At 44.6% G+C, this 14,984-nt stretch overlaps 1 protein-coding gene across 1 annotated transcript in view; it reads left to right on the plus strand.

Moving 5' to 3' along the window:
- Nucleotides 1–14,984, plus strand: part of abcc3 (ATP-binding cassette, sub-family C (CFTR/MRP), member 3) — a 34,960-nt gene that overhangs the window by 5,872 nt on the left and 14,104 nt on the right. Inside the window, exons 2-13 of the mRNA XM_079293274.1 lie at nucleotides 2,516–2,692; nucleotides 3,682–3,807; nucleotides 4,716–4,853; nucleotides 6,571–6,696; nucleotides 6,987–7,048; nucleotides 7,997–8,128; nucleotides 11,233–11,499; nucleotides 12,624–12,801; nucleotides 12,937–13,098; nucleotides 13,268–13,360; nucleotides 13,746–13,949; nucleotides 14,754–14,900. Coding sequence (XP_079149400.1) covers nucleotides 2,516–2,692; nucleotides 3,682–3,807; nucleotides 4,716–4,853; nucleotides 6,571–6,696; nucleotides 6,987–7,048; nucleotides 7,997–8,128; nucleotides 11,233–11,499; nucleotides 12,624–12,801; nucleotides 12,937–13,098; nucleotides 13,268–13,360; nucleotides 13,746–13,949; nucleotides 14,754–14,900 — 1,812 coding nt within the window. The remainder of the gene's footprint in view (nucleotides 1–2,515; nucleotides 2,693–3,681; nucleotides 3,808–4,715; nucleotides 4,854–6,570; nucleotides 6,697–6,986; nucleotides 7,049–7,996; nucleotides 8,129–11,232; nucleotides 11,500–12,623; nucleotides 12,802–12,936; nucleotides 13,099–13,267; nucleotides 13,361–13,745; nucleotides 13,950–14,753; nucleotides 14,901–14,984) is intronic.

The raw sequence follows: 14,984 nt of genomic DNA on the forward strand, positions 1-14,984 counted from the left end.
GTTTTGGTTGTGAATGATTATAATTTCTGATGCCTTTGTCACCATTTAATAATTTCTATTTGATACGCTCCTCACGGTGAGCTCTGGACTATTGATGCTTATGAAACGTGTTGGAGTTCAAGATATTTCGTTGTCAACAATTCTGTGAATCGATATTGATCGTTAACTTTGTCAAGCCTCCACAAGTTCTTCTGTGCAGAAAACAGACTCTGTATCAGGTGAATCATTTAAAAAAAAAAAAAGGGAGTGACCACATTCTTTCATAACAACCAGAGGAGCCTTTATTTCCTCCCCTCATCCATGGAAACAATCTCCCGTTTTCACCTTCAGAAGAGCGTTAATATCCGCTGTCAAATGTGTGAAAAGTTTCCCCCTTGTCGTATTTGCTCACATGAATGTTCCTTCTGAAAGGCGAGCCAACGTAGCAGAAACTAATTAAACCCGTCCTGTTTACATTCAGTGTGTGTGTGTGTGTGCGTGTGTGAACTCAAACTCCTCGTCTGGTACTGTCAGTTCGTAAACATGATATTTGCTCTCTGCCTTTTCCCCAGTGTGCAGGGGGAGATATCGGAATGCTTTTAAATTTGACATTTACGTTTCCATGCGGAGTGAGATAGGGATGCGTTTGGTACACGGTTCATATACAGTCATGAAAAACCTTGAAAAGTCATGGACAAAAATAGATATATAAAGCCAGAAAATATTTGGTCATACCGCCCAGCCCTAGCCGCTGCCAGCGGTAGTGCTCCCCTCTCGTCCACCGTCAAACGAGGGACCTTTTCGTGTGCAAAAAATACATGTGAAGACACAAGCCAGCTTTTTATTTGGGTCATACTCCCCGACAGATACACTGCGGTTCACACACGTTTCAGAGAATGTATGGTCATAGAAAATTGCCAAAAAATTGTGTAAAAGTCACAGTGATTAAGTAATAAAAATGTGCATGAACCCTGGTGGTACACACAGTACCAACACTAATAACGTGCTGGCGGCTCGGCTGCTCTCCTGCTGCTCAGGCTGGGAAAAAACTGGCGACCTATATTTTGTTAAGCAAATATGCAATGAAAACACTGCATTCAATTCTCACATTTGAAAAACTGGAGCCATCATGTCTCTTTACATGGGGATTCATGAGGGATTGTATTTATGACTTTATGACGCATGGAGAAACATGTGTGTTCAGAGTGAGTAGTGTTCATGCAGTGAGAGGGAAATGTCTGATTATGCTGCTGACATTAGTCAGTCATCGGGTCAACAGTTGTTTGCATAGTTGCTTTATAGTGTGAGGTATGTGGTGTTATTTTTGACCTTCTTAATAAACTGCATGTTATCAAGTCACAGGTCAAATGTGACTCCCATTACTCTCCACACATATGAGTCACACTTGACTATTGTGTACCAGACCAGTATCCAGAAGATTTTTAAAACCACGTGAAATTCAAATCTGGGTCAAAAAGAACAGAAAAAAAGCGAAGCTTTGTGCTCGTGATCTGTTCAGTCTTTCCTCCTCAAGAAGAGTAATGAAACCACCAGTTTAACACGCTGCGGGCTTAGAGCTCATGAGCCAGAACGGACAGAACTACTGATGGAGAGATGGGCGTTTCACAACTGCCCCTACACACACACACACACACACACACACACACACACACCAGCACGAGCATCACCCATCACCTCCTTACCACTACAACACTTTCAAACACACACTTGGCCGGTGTGCCGGTGTATCTAGCAGCTGTGTTTATATTGGTTCCATCTGTGGGTGGGCGGGAGTCGGCGCTTGTCCAGGGGCCCACGGGAACCTCTGTGTCACTGTGTTTACTTTACCTTTCTCCTCCGGATGTCCTCTGCATCACTCGGTCATTGTCCCTCTGCAGCAAAATAAATGAATCATACTGTTTTCATACAACGTCGTGGAAAAGTTTAACATTACCATATCGCCACACGTAGAGCTCGAGTTTCTTACCTTGGTGAGCCCAAGCCCGTGTTTTCAGGTGCCTGCATGCTTTTGATTCTAGTGTACGTAGTACGGCAGAACCAGAACCAGGACCGTGCGGGGCAGACTGTCAGACCCTGCTGCAGTAAAATAAAAGGTTTCTAAATGGACTCTGGTGTGGAAAACATGACCGCTTTTTGTCCACAGAATGAAGTCCTCCTAGTAGCTTTAATATACCTGATGAACAGCTGCAATAGGTCTCTGATCTGATTCATTCAGGAAGAGAACACAGTATCACAGTTGTGAAGCTCTGCATGCACTTCAGTACGTTACATGGTCTCATGGGAGATCAAACACAGAACTAGTGAGCTCTAGAGGAGCTGGAAGTTAAAAATGTGTTACCTTTTGGACAGAGCCGTTGAATAAAGACCCGTTTAACTTGCTTCACTCACTAAAGCTGGTTGTCTCTGAATTTAAGGTTATTAAGAGCTTGTAAACTTGAAGAACTTGAATTTCCAACATGTTTGCAAGCTAATGTGCAAGCTAATGTGCTGTTCCCCATGCCGCGTGTCTCTGCAGGAAGCCAATCAGACGCTGCACACAGATCGGCCCGACCTCCCAGAGTGTTTCCAGCTCTCTGTCCTGTCATGGCTGCCGTGCGTCTACCTTTGGGCCGTCTGCCCCATCTACCTCTTCTACCTCAAGAGGAACAACAGAGGCTACATCATGATGTCCATCATGAACAGGTTCAAAACGGTGAGATTCGCTTTTTACACTGTGTACTCCAAAGCGCACGGAAAGGCCGATGCATGTGATTGATATCGGTCACTCAGCGCCGTCCACTTGTGTTCGGAGTACAGTTGGTTGACGAGTACTTAATTGGTGGCTCCAAGACAGTTTGTTTTAATTTCACCGTCGCCATCTTGGAATACGGCAACCGATGAACGAAAGTTACCATATTTGGAAGGAGGAGGAGGAGTGATGTGGAGACGGCGGATGCGGCTGTGATAGCGGCAACGACCTGTCAATCACAGTAGCCCCGCCCTAAAGCTGACTCCTCTTTATGGTCTGTTTGACTCTAAATGGTCCATAATTACTAGATGAACATCATGCTGTATTGAAGAAGACTTGAAACTAGAGCTTGAGACCATGAACTCATGTTCACAATGTTTACTGAGGTAATAAATAAGAGAGAAGTAGAGTCATTTTCTCATAGACTTCTATACAATCACACTTCTTTGTGCAACCAGAGGAGTCGCCCCCTGCTGGTCAGTAGAGAGAATGCACATTTAAAGACACTTCCACATCGGCTTCACTCTGCAGAACCGGAGGTTGCCTCCTAGCTCCAACGTTCGTATATCCAGCAGCAGAAAGTCAATGAGCCAGTCAGCCCACTGCTGAACAAATCGCTGTTCGCTTTTTGATTCAAAGTGAATTTATGTTGAACGTGTCCACATTGCAGCAACTTAAGTGCAGCAACATTGCAGCACGTATAACAATCCGTCCACCTTCTTCTACTTGAAGTAGGTCAGGTGAAGCATTCGAGATATGTGAAGGACACACACAGTGATTCCTTGGTCAGATTTGACTCTAAATGCAAATGGTAATTACTAACTTCTGAACAATGATCACAGGACAAGCCAGCCCCCCCCCCCACATCCCCCCCTCCTGAAGATTACGGGCCAGTTAATCATCTCCCTTACTTCCCTGTGTTGTCTTTCCTCCTCTCTCTCTGCTGCTCTCAGGTGTTTGGCTTGTTGTTGTGGATTGTGTGTTGGACCGACCTCTTCTACACATTCCACGAGCTTCGCCAGGGTCACACCCAGCCGCCCATCTACTTCGTCACCCCGCTGGTTCTGGGCATGACCATGGTGAGGATATGTCCGCCCAAAAACAGTTGCCTCTTTTCAGGTTTTGTAAGAAGAGGTGTGGTTCTGTTTTTTTTTTTTAATCGAATGCTCTTGCTGCCCTCGGTCTTTAACTTGGGGTCAACATGTTGAATATTTCACAGTATTACCTTAAAGTATATATTCAAGCCACTACGGGAATGTCAGGGCTGCAATCATTTATTTTGTCATGAATGAATCTATTGGATATTTTTTCAATTAATTTGTTCAGTGTTTTAGTCTTTGGTCCATATAGTCTTCACAGTGGCTAATTCTGTACAGTATGTACTACGCTAAACATCCTCCACCCACAATTTATGTGATTTTGTTTTTAGCTGCGAGTATCTCCTCCATTTTCCCTTTTTAGGTAGCAAATGTAAAAGCGCATTAGGGCATAACTAGAGACATAACTGCTTGTATAGGTGTGTTCATTTTATTATATTTGTTTCAAAAGATCGACATACCCACACATTACAAAATAAACAAACAAATGAATGTTATTTGCTGTAAAACTGAATCTATAGACCGTAGACCTGTTGCTCTCTGCCCGTGTGAGAACATGCTTTTATTTTTTTAAATACTTGATTTTTTTTTTAAATATTATTTTTTTTTAAATACTTTCAGAAATACATGCTTTTATTTTTTTAAACACTTGAGGAGAGCTTGTCTATAGTTCTCCTGAGGCTCTATGTCGGGTTGAAGAATAAAACCGTAACTCCTGCTTCAGACCGCCTAACCCGGCGGCGTTGGATGGGGGAGCTGCAGTCGGCGTGAAACCCAGTCAGACCGTGGTTCACCTTACATGCCCTCAGTGATTCTGTCTGGGATAATCTAACTCAGCCTCTCCCTCTGGCCAACCCCATTCCTCCCCCCCCCCCCCTCCTCCCTCTCAGCTGTTGGCCACGTTCCTGATCCAGTTTGAGAGGTTACGCGGGGTCCAGTCCTCAGGGGTCCTCTTCATCTTCTGGTTCCTGTCTGTGCTGTGTGCCGTCGTGTCTTTCCGCTCCAAGATCCTCCAGGCCTCCAGCCAGGTGAGAACGCGCCGTGGAACCTCAAATGCCTCTTCACCTGTCTGTCGTCGCCCTTTCATCTTCCCCCGTCACCGCCCCCCCCCGCTCTTCTTCTTCTTTCACTTCTACTCCTCAGTGTTCTTGAGGTTTAATGAAAGACTACTTCCTCAGTAGTCCCCCCCCCCCCCCCCTCTTGTTGTCTCAGGAGTTGGTTTGAAGCTTACAGTGAGTGGATGTTTTGGAGGGGTCAGTCCAGGACACCACTAATCGGAGAGGGAATAGTAGGCCTGTTGTTTCACTGCAGCAGTGTACTTATCTCACCTCTAGTGCTTCGCAGCTCACCAACAGAGCTGCAGCACGCTGCATACAAACCTCTACTGAGAAGATCTGCACAGCAGCAGCCAACATGGAAGAACATGTCACATGTGTTATCAGAAGCAGCCCCAAAATACAATATTAACATTTCCATGGGGGTTGATTGGAGTAGTTGATGAATACCTCTGACCCAGTTGATTATTTGGCTTGGTGTTGGGAATTCTGGCTACCAGAACTGTAAAGCTTGAATCTACCAGAACTACAAGACGCCTAATTAGTGACCTATTAAACATTTCTGCAACAGTGGATCTCATGATACTTGTATGTAAAAAGGATCACTTGTAGTGATGAGCCCCAAAGCATTGTAGCGTCTTTCAGCTCATTGTTTTTGTTTTTGAAGTTCGCAACTTCACGGTTTTGGATCAGTCTCACTGCTCTCATCAGCGTTGTTTCCAACCGTTTTCAGTGAAAAGGCTTAAAACCCGCTGTACACTTTACGGTCCAGCACCAGATGGAAGACAGACAACGTTTTTTAACTTTGCTGGTGAAGATAGTGGAGCATTTAGCAGTTAAAATGGTTGTCAGAAACACAATCCCAGAATCCATCGGCTGTCGGTCGGATGGCGATTCAGTCCTTTAGAAAACGGTCAGTATTTTTGGGGTTACGGTGGAGCCGGCTTAGGCTTAGGTAACCTAACCAATGACACAATAGCAATTGTGTGCACAAATGTCCAAACATTTTTGTCCAACTGCTGTCACAGATTTTGTGTTGCAGTCCTTTTGTTCCACATGATGGACGGCATTTCAGCTGATTTAGACGTTTGTGGGGAAAAGTGCCTGGCTTCCCTCTTTGGTGGTGTGTGTGTGTGTGTGTGTTGGGAGTATGACTCAAATGATGGAAGTTGACCTTTGGTACATTTGCACGAGTGTAACAACGCCTCAATGTTGTCAATGCACGGCATTGTTGATGTAGTTTGTTCAAGGTGTTTGCAGGAGACTCATTCCCCCGATAGACATGAAGCAACATTCCTCACGCTCTGCTCCATGTTGCAATGCACGCTGTGTGTTTGCTACGTTTGTAGTATATTGGTACAGAAACTCGTGCTTAACAGCCACAGGATGATCGACAATGTAGATCCTCCGATATTTCATCTACCGCCATCATCGTCTCCAACTGTTCCGTCCAGCAACTATTGAATGGATTGCCACGACGTTCTGTACAGACTTCCATTGACAATGGCGTTGATTTTGTGGTTTTGAGTGAGCAACGAGACCACAGGGTGAACATAGACGGCTAACAACACTAATGTGCTTGCATGTAAATACACAGTTTGACAGAATATGCTCACAACTGTCTTAACTCACTTCTTTGTGTGTGTGTGTGTGTGTGTGTGTGTGTGTGTCTTTGTTTTTTACATTTCAGAACGAAGTGACCGACAAGCTGCGATTCACCACGTTCTACTTCTACTTCGGCCTGGCGGTGTGTGAGCTGATCCTCTGCTGCTTTAATGAGAAACCTCCTCTCTTCTCCAATGTCGTCACAGACCCCGTGAGTTCCGCGTCCCGCTGTGTGTGTGTGTGTGTGTGTGCGTGTGTGTCTCTGTATGTTATGCGTGAGAACATCTCATATCCCTGCTGAACACTGTGTGTTCGGTGTCCTGAGTGGTTGAAAGTCTTGAGTGTGTGCTTTGGGGCCGCTCCGTGCTTGTTCAGGCAGGTCGCATACCATTCACGCACACATGGAACGCGCGTTTTCCTGGCTGCTCCCAGAAGTATGTCATCCTTATCATTGTTTAACCTCTCTGGCCTATTTGTCTGGACATTTTCCCATTTTCTCAGAATCCCTGCCCTGAAGCCACAGCAGGATTTCTCTCCACCATGACGTTCTGGTGGTTTACACGGTGGGTTCACAGAGCTCTCTGCCACCCACTGCATCATCCATAGACTCGCACTCTGTTATGAATATGTAATGATTTGATTTAGTATTTAGTAAATACAATTCATTAAGAAACACAGACATTTTTTCAGGCATCTAACCAAAAACCCATTCATAAACCTCGTTAACCTGAAGATGGGGGAACCGGAAGTGTTTAGCCTGCTCAGAGCATGTGATTGGCTGAAAGGCTAGAGTTCTGGGACGAGTGAATACTGTTGTGGAAAGGGATATTATGAAATAAAAAGTGACTTATGAAATATAAAATCATTGGAAAAGGTGCCATAATAATAAAAGACATAAAGGTTCCATTATATGTGATGTTTATTTATCTACAATTAAACAATTAAACACTGCTCCCTGCAGTATGTTGTTGTTAATCACATTCATGTCGTTTTCATTCCTGAAGGGACTTTGTAACATTTTTCAACATCAGAATACAGAACAATTGCAGGATTATGCCTCGGTAGTTTCTGTAAACCAGTGACAACATGTGTATACATTATCTTGTAACAAACACGATAATGCTCTTTTTTTTTTTTAATGGCTATACAGCATCTTCTTTCAGCATCACTCACCATGCCGGAAAGTGCATCAAGCCAATTTCCGGTGAAATCCGATCCACGAGTACATAATGATGACTAGCAAATCCAGGAAACTCAATTAAGTGTCTTTGTGGAGAGCATTGTTACTGAGTTGTCTCAGTATCTCAAAGTTGTCTAAGATAAAGGATTTTAGTTTAAGAATCACTTATTGTCTAGAGAATGAAACGGCGGACAAATTAAAGAAAAGCAGTCAGACAGGTGGAGGCTGACGACCCTCTAATGTCTCCGTTTGTTTCCAGCAATTCCCCCTTTTAGTGCTGCATTGCTAAATACATCAGATTGCGTGAACCTGTTGTTTCCCTTTCTCTCAGCTTGGCTATAAAAGGCTACAAACAGCCTCTGGAGAACAAAGACCTTTGGTCTCTGAACCAGCGCGACAGCTCCAAGGTGATGGTGCCCAAACTCCTCCAAGAGTGGGAGAAGGAGCTGGCCAAAGCCAAGAGGTACGTTTGTAGAAGAAGAAGGGCAAATGGATGGATGGATGGATGGATGGATGGATGGATGGATGCGGGATGAATTCTCCATTTCTGAAAGATACAGTACAAGCTGAGCGTTTTCCAGTCGGTCATATAAAAGCTTTACTTGTTGCCGCAGTGCATGAAAGCAGACACTGTGTTTACTGACAAAGACAGCAGGTTATTGGGAGAAATCAGGTTAAAGCAGGAAACCGGAGAACTGCTGTAACCTGGATACTACAAAATGCACAGCTGGTCAATAATCACATTTATCCCTTTCCATATTTTATTTTTAACCAGGGCTGTCTTATTGTAAATGTATTACTGCCATATGATGCTGGAGCTTCAAGAGCGTTTTATTTTGTTACGCGTTTCCCTCGCCGGTGCAGTGGGAGACCAGGCTCTGTAGGGGGAACACGGTTCAGTTCAGTTTGGATTCAATTACCTTGAATACAGCTGTGGGCCGTGATGTTTCCTTTCATCTCTGCCGCAAAAAACACACTTCTCCTCTCTGAAGTGTTTGTCAGCCCCAAGCTCATTGGTTCCGACTGAAGACATTCATCTTTGTGAACGGGTCACAATTATATAATTTCATTGAGGAATTATTGAAAACAACTGGTCACTATTTTTTGGGGACTGTTTTCAGTGGCGGATTAATCCACATTAGATGCGAAGGAACATGTCTGCCAGTCCAACAGTGTGGCTCCTTGATGTGTTTTTTTAATCGTATCAATGGAGCTCTATGGCAGAGAGGAAGAAGATATATCAGGCTACATTTTACTGCAGTAGGATCAGTTAATGGTTGTTTTTTGACAGTAAGAAAAATGGAGAAAATCGTCATTATCCTTTACGGGATAGAGGGACAAGACATCTGCTTTCTCCAGCAGAATCTAATTTGAGTTAACCAGCTTTCTGCAGAAATGGGACACCAACCAGGTTACCTAAGGACATGTCAACTTACTGTATGAGATTTCAGATTTGTGGTCACAGAAACCGGTACTGTGAGTATACTTCCTCTGAAAATTTAAGTCGAGTGGAGGGTATGGTTAGCCTCGCAGCCTTTTTAGTCAGAGAAGAGAGGGAGAGGATGTTGACTTTTAGGGCAGGGCTCTTTGTGTGTGTGTGTGTGTGTGGATACATGAAACCATGAGCATTTGGTTTGTAAGCCTAGCAGCAGGATAGCTACATCTAATATATAAAACTGTGCCCACCGCTGCTTCAAATCAACTTAAAAGAACACACACGGTACATAGAGCAGACATCAGGGAAGACAGGAAATGCTTTGCTTCACTTCCGTTTGCAGCGCGGCTGATGAATTCCTCATGTTTGTAATTGATGTTTTTAATGTCAGAGCCTTTAAGGATGATGTATAATGTGCTGCAGGAGTAATGATCTGTCCGTTAAGTGTGCTCAGCTGCATACTGGAGTTCAGTTGCTTGGTCACAGAGAAAAGGACTCCGGCTTGACATTGTGCTACTCCGGTGAAAAGCGGTTGTCGTGCACAAACACACTCGACGTGCCCTGTGAACTGTGACCTCCGCGAGGCGGCTTCCTCTCTCTGCGTGCTGCAGTTTTCCTGTCAGGCAGTTTTGCTGTGCTCTCTCTCTCTCTCTCTCTCTCTCTCTCTCTCTCTCTCTCTCTCTCTCTCTCGCTGAGAACAACTTGTAAAATGATATGGAAGAGCTTCATTAGGCCTTTTCACTAGTCGTCACCTGGAAACCCGTTTGCCGTTAAGATGAACTCCATCACAGTCGTCCCGTTGAACTGCCGTCGCCAAATATTCCACTGCTGGAATCCGACTCCTGCGCTTTAAGCCGGTATTATATTACATCTTGTGAAGTTGGCCGAAACATTCCTTTCACTGAAGACATTTCTCGCATTATGTGTCACTGCCTGACCTCTCTCTGACCAAATGAACATTCTTGTTAACAAAGAAGACGAGGAACACACTACAGCATTAAGTCTTGTTTGTTAGCGTTACTACTTACTACTGCAATAATCCAGCTTTGTCAAAGGGATTTATCGTAACTGATTATGAAGTGTGGAATGTGTTTTACGTGGTGTAATTAGCTTTAGAAGTTAATCCATTCATCAATGATGAAAACAGTTATTCGTTGCAGCCTGAGTGTAATTCAGCCATAACTTAAAGGGATAGTTTGAATGTTTTGAAGTGTGGGTACTGATCCACAGTCGGCGTATTACCTACAGCGCGCCCACAGTTTGAAGTGGCAGACAGGAGACCCAGCGCTGAAGCAAAGCAATGTACTGCTGTCGACGGGGGCCCACCTAAAATAATCAACATCACTATATTTAGAATAGTTTCTCCGCCGGACAAATCGGGGTACCTCGGCGAGTATGGGCGCCTGGCCAATCCGAACGCTTAAATGCTACGTAGGGCGGGTCTTGCTAAGAAAAGCAGTGGGATGTATCATAACACTCTTAAGGCGTTGTCTACGATGTCTCCAAAGCAGAGACTCCTTTGACAAAAACGGTGATTTTACCTTTGCGGATGTGGCGGTTGCGTGCCGTTCCCTGTGGTTTGCTTATCAATAGCGCCGTATTGCAACATGTTGGTGATTGTGACAGCCCTAGTTGCTGACCCTGTCCACATCAGTACATTTCTTTCTTACCATGCTGGTTCTCCTGTCTGTTTCTCCAATGGTGCTGACGGCCATCCACTGAAGATAATGCACGGACTATGGATAAGTACCTCATACAACCCCACTTAAAAAAACCAAACTATCTCATTCAGTCAATTTATTATTAAGCCACTTCCTGACTGCGTCATTAACTGCTTTGAGTGCGTCTCATACCGTTGTTATGATACTCGGCTGTTCTCTCCTTTTAAATCAAATCAGTTGAATAAGCTATGGATTAGCTATCCTACATGACTGCCCATCTGCTGTTAAGATGTCACTGGCAAATCATTTCCTGCGTGTAAATGGTAAATGGACGGTACTTGTATGGCGCTTTTCTCGTCTTCCGACCACTCAAAGTGCTTTAACACTACATGTCATCACTGATGACAGGCAGTGCTCACATATCTGTTATTCTCTCTGCCGCTTTCCTAACAACCTCCCAAATGCCCACAGTGAAGAGAATCTGTCCAGCCAGGCTGTGTACTCCAAGCCCCCGCCGTCCACCACCAACCACGCCGGAGGAGGCGGAGGAGGCGGAGGAGGCGGAGGAGAAAGCAGCCCGGAGGAAGTCGAGGTGCTGCTGTCCAATCAGAAAGCTGCGTCCCGCCAGCCGTCCTTCCTACGTGCCCTCATCAGAACCTTCGGACCCTACTTTCTGATCGGCTCGGCCTACAAGCTGCTCCAGGATGTCATCACCTTCGTCAACCCTCAGCTGCTCAGGTAGAGGAAGAGGTTCAATGTTACTGCTGCACGCACTCCGTTACTGGTACACCGTATTTGCAAGTTCGGTTTACAAATAAGCTACCATTGTTTCGGTGTTCCCGAATACTATTTTCAGGATTTCGTTTTGAATGTTGTGTGCATGTTTTTGCATGCTGGTGTGCTTCGTCCAATATATGGTAATGTCTTTTTTTAAAACTGCATACTGTCCTTGTTCAGGATGCAAATTGTAAATACAGTGCTTCACTTGATCTTGATGGACTAATCTTGATGGCAGCTATTTTATGGAAGCCATATCTCGATATAGAGATAAGGGATCAGAACTGGATGACCACACAGTTTCCCTGTATGTATTTTGGTCATGTGGTTGAATAAGGCCATTTAGGTCACATTCAGTGTAATTCTAATCTCAAATTGTCTTTTATCTGTCAGTTAATTTTCTTATTTTGATATTATACACCTTTGTTCTTTTGTCTGATTTGTGATTGTGAAAGCTCCCGACTAATGTCGCACCGTAGCAACCAACAACTTAAAGAGTTTTGAAAAAGACCAGAAAATCAAGAAAAAGACACATAGTGAAGAGAAATGGGAACAAAGACCAGCGTATTTGCACAGGTTGAGTTCAACTTTTAGCCACAGATGATATTTTGTCCGAAGAATATCTTACGTTTCATGACTGTAGTACACTGTTACAACTTACACGCGAGCAGATGGGTGATGCAAATGCATAACATGTTGTCTATTGATAACAATCAACCTGTGTCAGACGAGCCACAGATGAGATGAGCTTCTTGTGATGACCCTCTCACAGCATGGTGGCACAAAGGCTGGTTGCATTGCCTGGGGAATGCATGGCTTAGAAGTCTCAGAAGTCTCAGAAGTCATATTTTAAGATCTTGCTGAAGGTTTACTAGAAAAGGTGTTTCATCTGGGATCTATTGCTGTGTTTTTGTGTGTAAACCCTCGCTGCAGTGTTCTGTACGGGGCCGATATTGTAGCACAACTATTTGTAAATGTGTGTTGAGAACAGTAACTCGTATCTCAGCACAGCACGGCTCTTTACGGATACGTTCAGTGTTGTGATTTAAAACCATGTGTCCCTTTTCCCCCCCTCACTCTTACAGGATGCTGATCTCGTTCACGAAACAGGAGGGCGCTCCCGATTGGTGGGGTTACTCGCTGGCCGCCCTCATGTTCTTCACCGCCATCTTGCAGACTCTCATCCTCCACCGTCACTTTCAGTACTGTTTCGTCACCGGCATGAATATACGCACAGCCGTCATAGGAGCTATCTACAGGAAGGTATGCGGCGATTCTGAACATCTTAGTTCAAAACCGAGAAGAATTCTCTCCATATAACACATTTTAATTCTAGAGGAGATGAAGTATTCTTTACAGAAAGTTGACTTCAGTGATCGGTACATGGTTGCTCTGCAGGCGCTGGTGATAACTAACGCTGCCAAGCGGTCGTCTACGGTCGGAGAGGTGGTCAACCTGATGTCTGTGGACGCACAGAGGTTCATGGACCTCACCACCTTCCTCAACTTGCTGTGGTCCGCCCCTCTTCAGATCATACTGGCACTGTATTTCCTCTGGCAGGTACGTGCACAAATTACACGTCGGGCGACTGAAGGTAGTCGTGACTCTGCATTTCCCTCTATAGTCTGTTTCCACGGCCACATCTTTAAACTGGGGACCTGTGCTTTAGCTCGGTGTTTGTTTAGAGTTGAATTTCGCAGTGATTCACTGGCTCTGCGGTGTTTTACAGAACCTCGGTCCGTCTGTCCTGGCTGGAGTCGCTGTCATGGTCATGCTGATCCCCTTGAATGCCGTCATCGCCATGAAGACGCGAGCCTACCAGGTATGAGCCGGCCACTGTTTTTCAGAGGAACCACATTTTGATGAATTATTCCCCACGAATTGGGTTGCTAATGTTTTTTTCAGTTTTACACAATTGTAAAGCTATCCCTTGAAATGAGTCATTGTATCATGTCACCAGGTCAAATACTGTCTGGTTTAGTGGATACCAACAGCAGCCTCTGCTTCTGTTGTATCATTTTGTTTTCATTTAGTTTGAATACAATGATTTCTTTGCAACGTGTCCTGTAATTCCAGCGTGAAATATAGCTCGCACTTCAAAGACGTTGCCTTTCTCCACTTTTCTCTATTTCTTTGGTGCTTGGTTGGTCTGTTACTTCCCAGATAAAGAGCAGTTTGCCTCCTTGTCCTCGTCTTCTCCCTCCCAGGTGGAGCAGATGCAGCACAAGGACTCCCGTATCAAGCTGATGAACGAGATCCTGAACGGCATCAAAGTGCTGAAGCTGTACGCCTGGGAGAACTCCTTCAAAGAGAAGGTGCTTGCCATTCGGCAGAAGGAGCTCAACGTGCTGCGCAAGACGGCCTACCTGGGAGCGCTGTCCACCATGGCCTGGACCAGTGCCCCCTTCCTGGTAGGGGCTCAGTCCAGATGTCTAAACAGGCTTTGTGAAACAGATCGGTCAGGAAGTACGCATTTGGTGATTTTTGTGATAAGATGACAAGATGATATGTATGTATATATATATAGTTCAGCAAAACCCGATAACTATATATATATATATATATATATATATATATATATCGGGCTTTATTTGTTTGTTTGATAGTGATAAAAGGCAGTTTTGTTCTTCAAAGCACTTTTACCGTCTTAATGTCTGAAGTCAAATCTGACTAATTGAATCATTTACTGCAGAGCAAAGCTGGACACGCTCAAGTTGGCAGTGATGGCAGTGCAACATTACACACCGCTTCTCATCAGCCTGTTTACTCACCCAAATCATAACGATGATATGTAATAGTGTTGTTGAAGTAAGGCAGAGAAATGCCATGACAACCAAGGAAATGCTATTGGAGCTGTATGACTGAACAACTCTTCTTTTTTTTTTTTCTTTTTTTTTCTGGCTGGCGTCTACAACAGTTATCTGCATCCGATGTTCTAGGTCGCATGACATCATTTAATCAAGCTATCGGTTGATTGGTAGATGTTCATAGGTGGTTTATTTATCACATAAATAGACACTTTACCAGTCAAAAGCCAGTGTGTGTCGGTGACAAACTATGTCATGTGGTGAATATCTCCATCCGTTGATAATGAGGTCATTGCTGCTGAGTCACTGGTTGACTCGGCTTCATGTGCGAGTGTGTGTGTAGCATCACGGCGCGGGCGAACTGATGGACATTGACGTCTAAGCGGCCTGTTTGCGATGTGTTTCCAGGTCGCCTTGACGACGTTTGCCGTGTTTGTGACCGTGGATGAGAACAACGTCCTGGACGCGGAGAGGGCCTTCGTGTCGCTCTCGCTCTTTAACATCCTCAGGTTCCCTCTCAACATGCTTCCCCAAGTCATCAGCGGCCTCGTACAGGTAGGAACCTTTCATTTTGTTCGTTTCGTTTCCCCCCCGTTTGTTCTCCTCTCCTGTTCCTGCGTGCGTTTGTTGCTACAGGTT

The sequence above is a fragment of the Melanostigma gelatinosum genome, assembly GCF_949748355.1.
Source record: "Melanostigma gelatinosum genome assembly, chromosome: 21".
Taxonomy (NCBI): Eukaryota; Metazoa; Chordata; class Actinopteri; order Perciformes; family Zoarcidae; genus Melanostigma; species Melanostigma gelatinosum.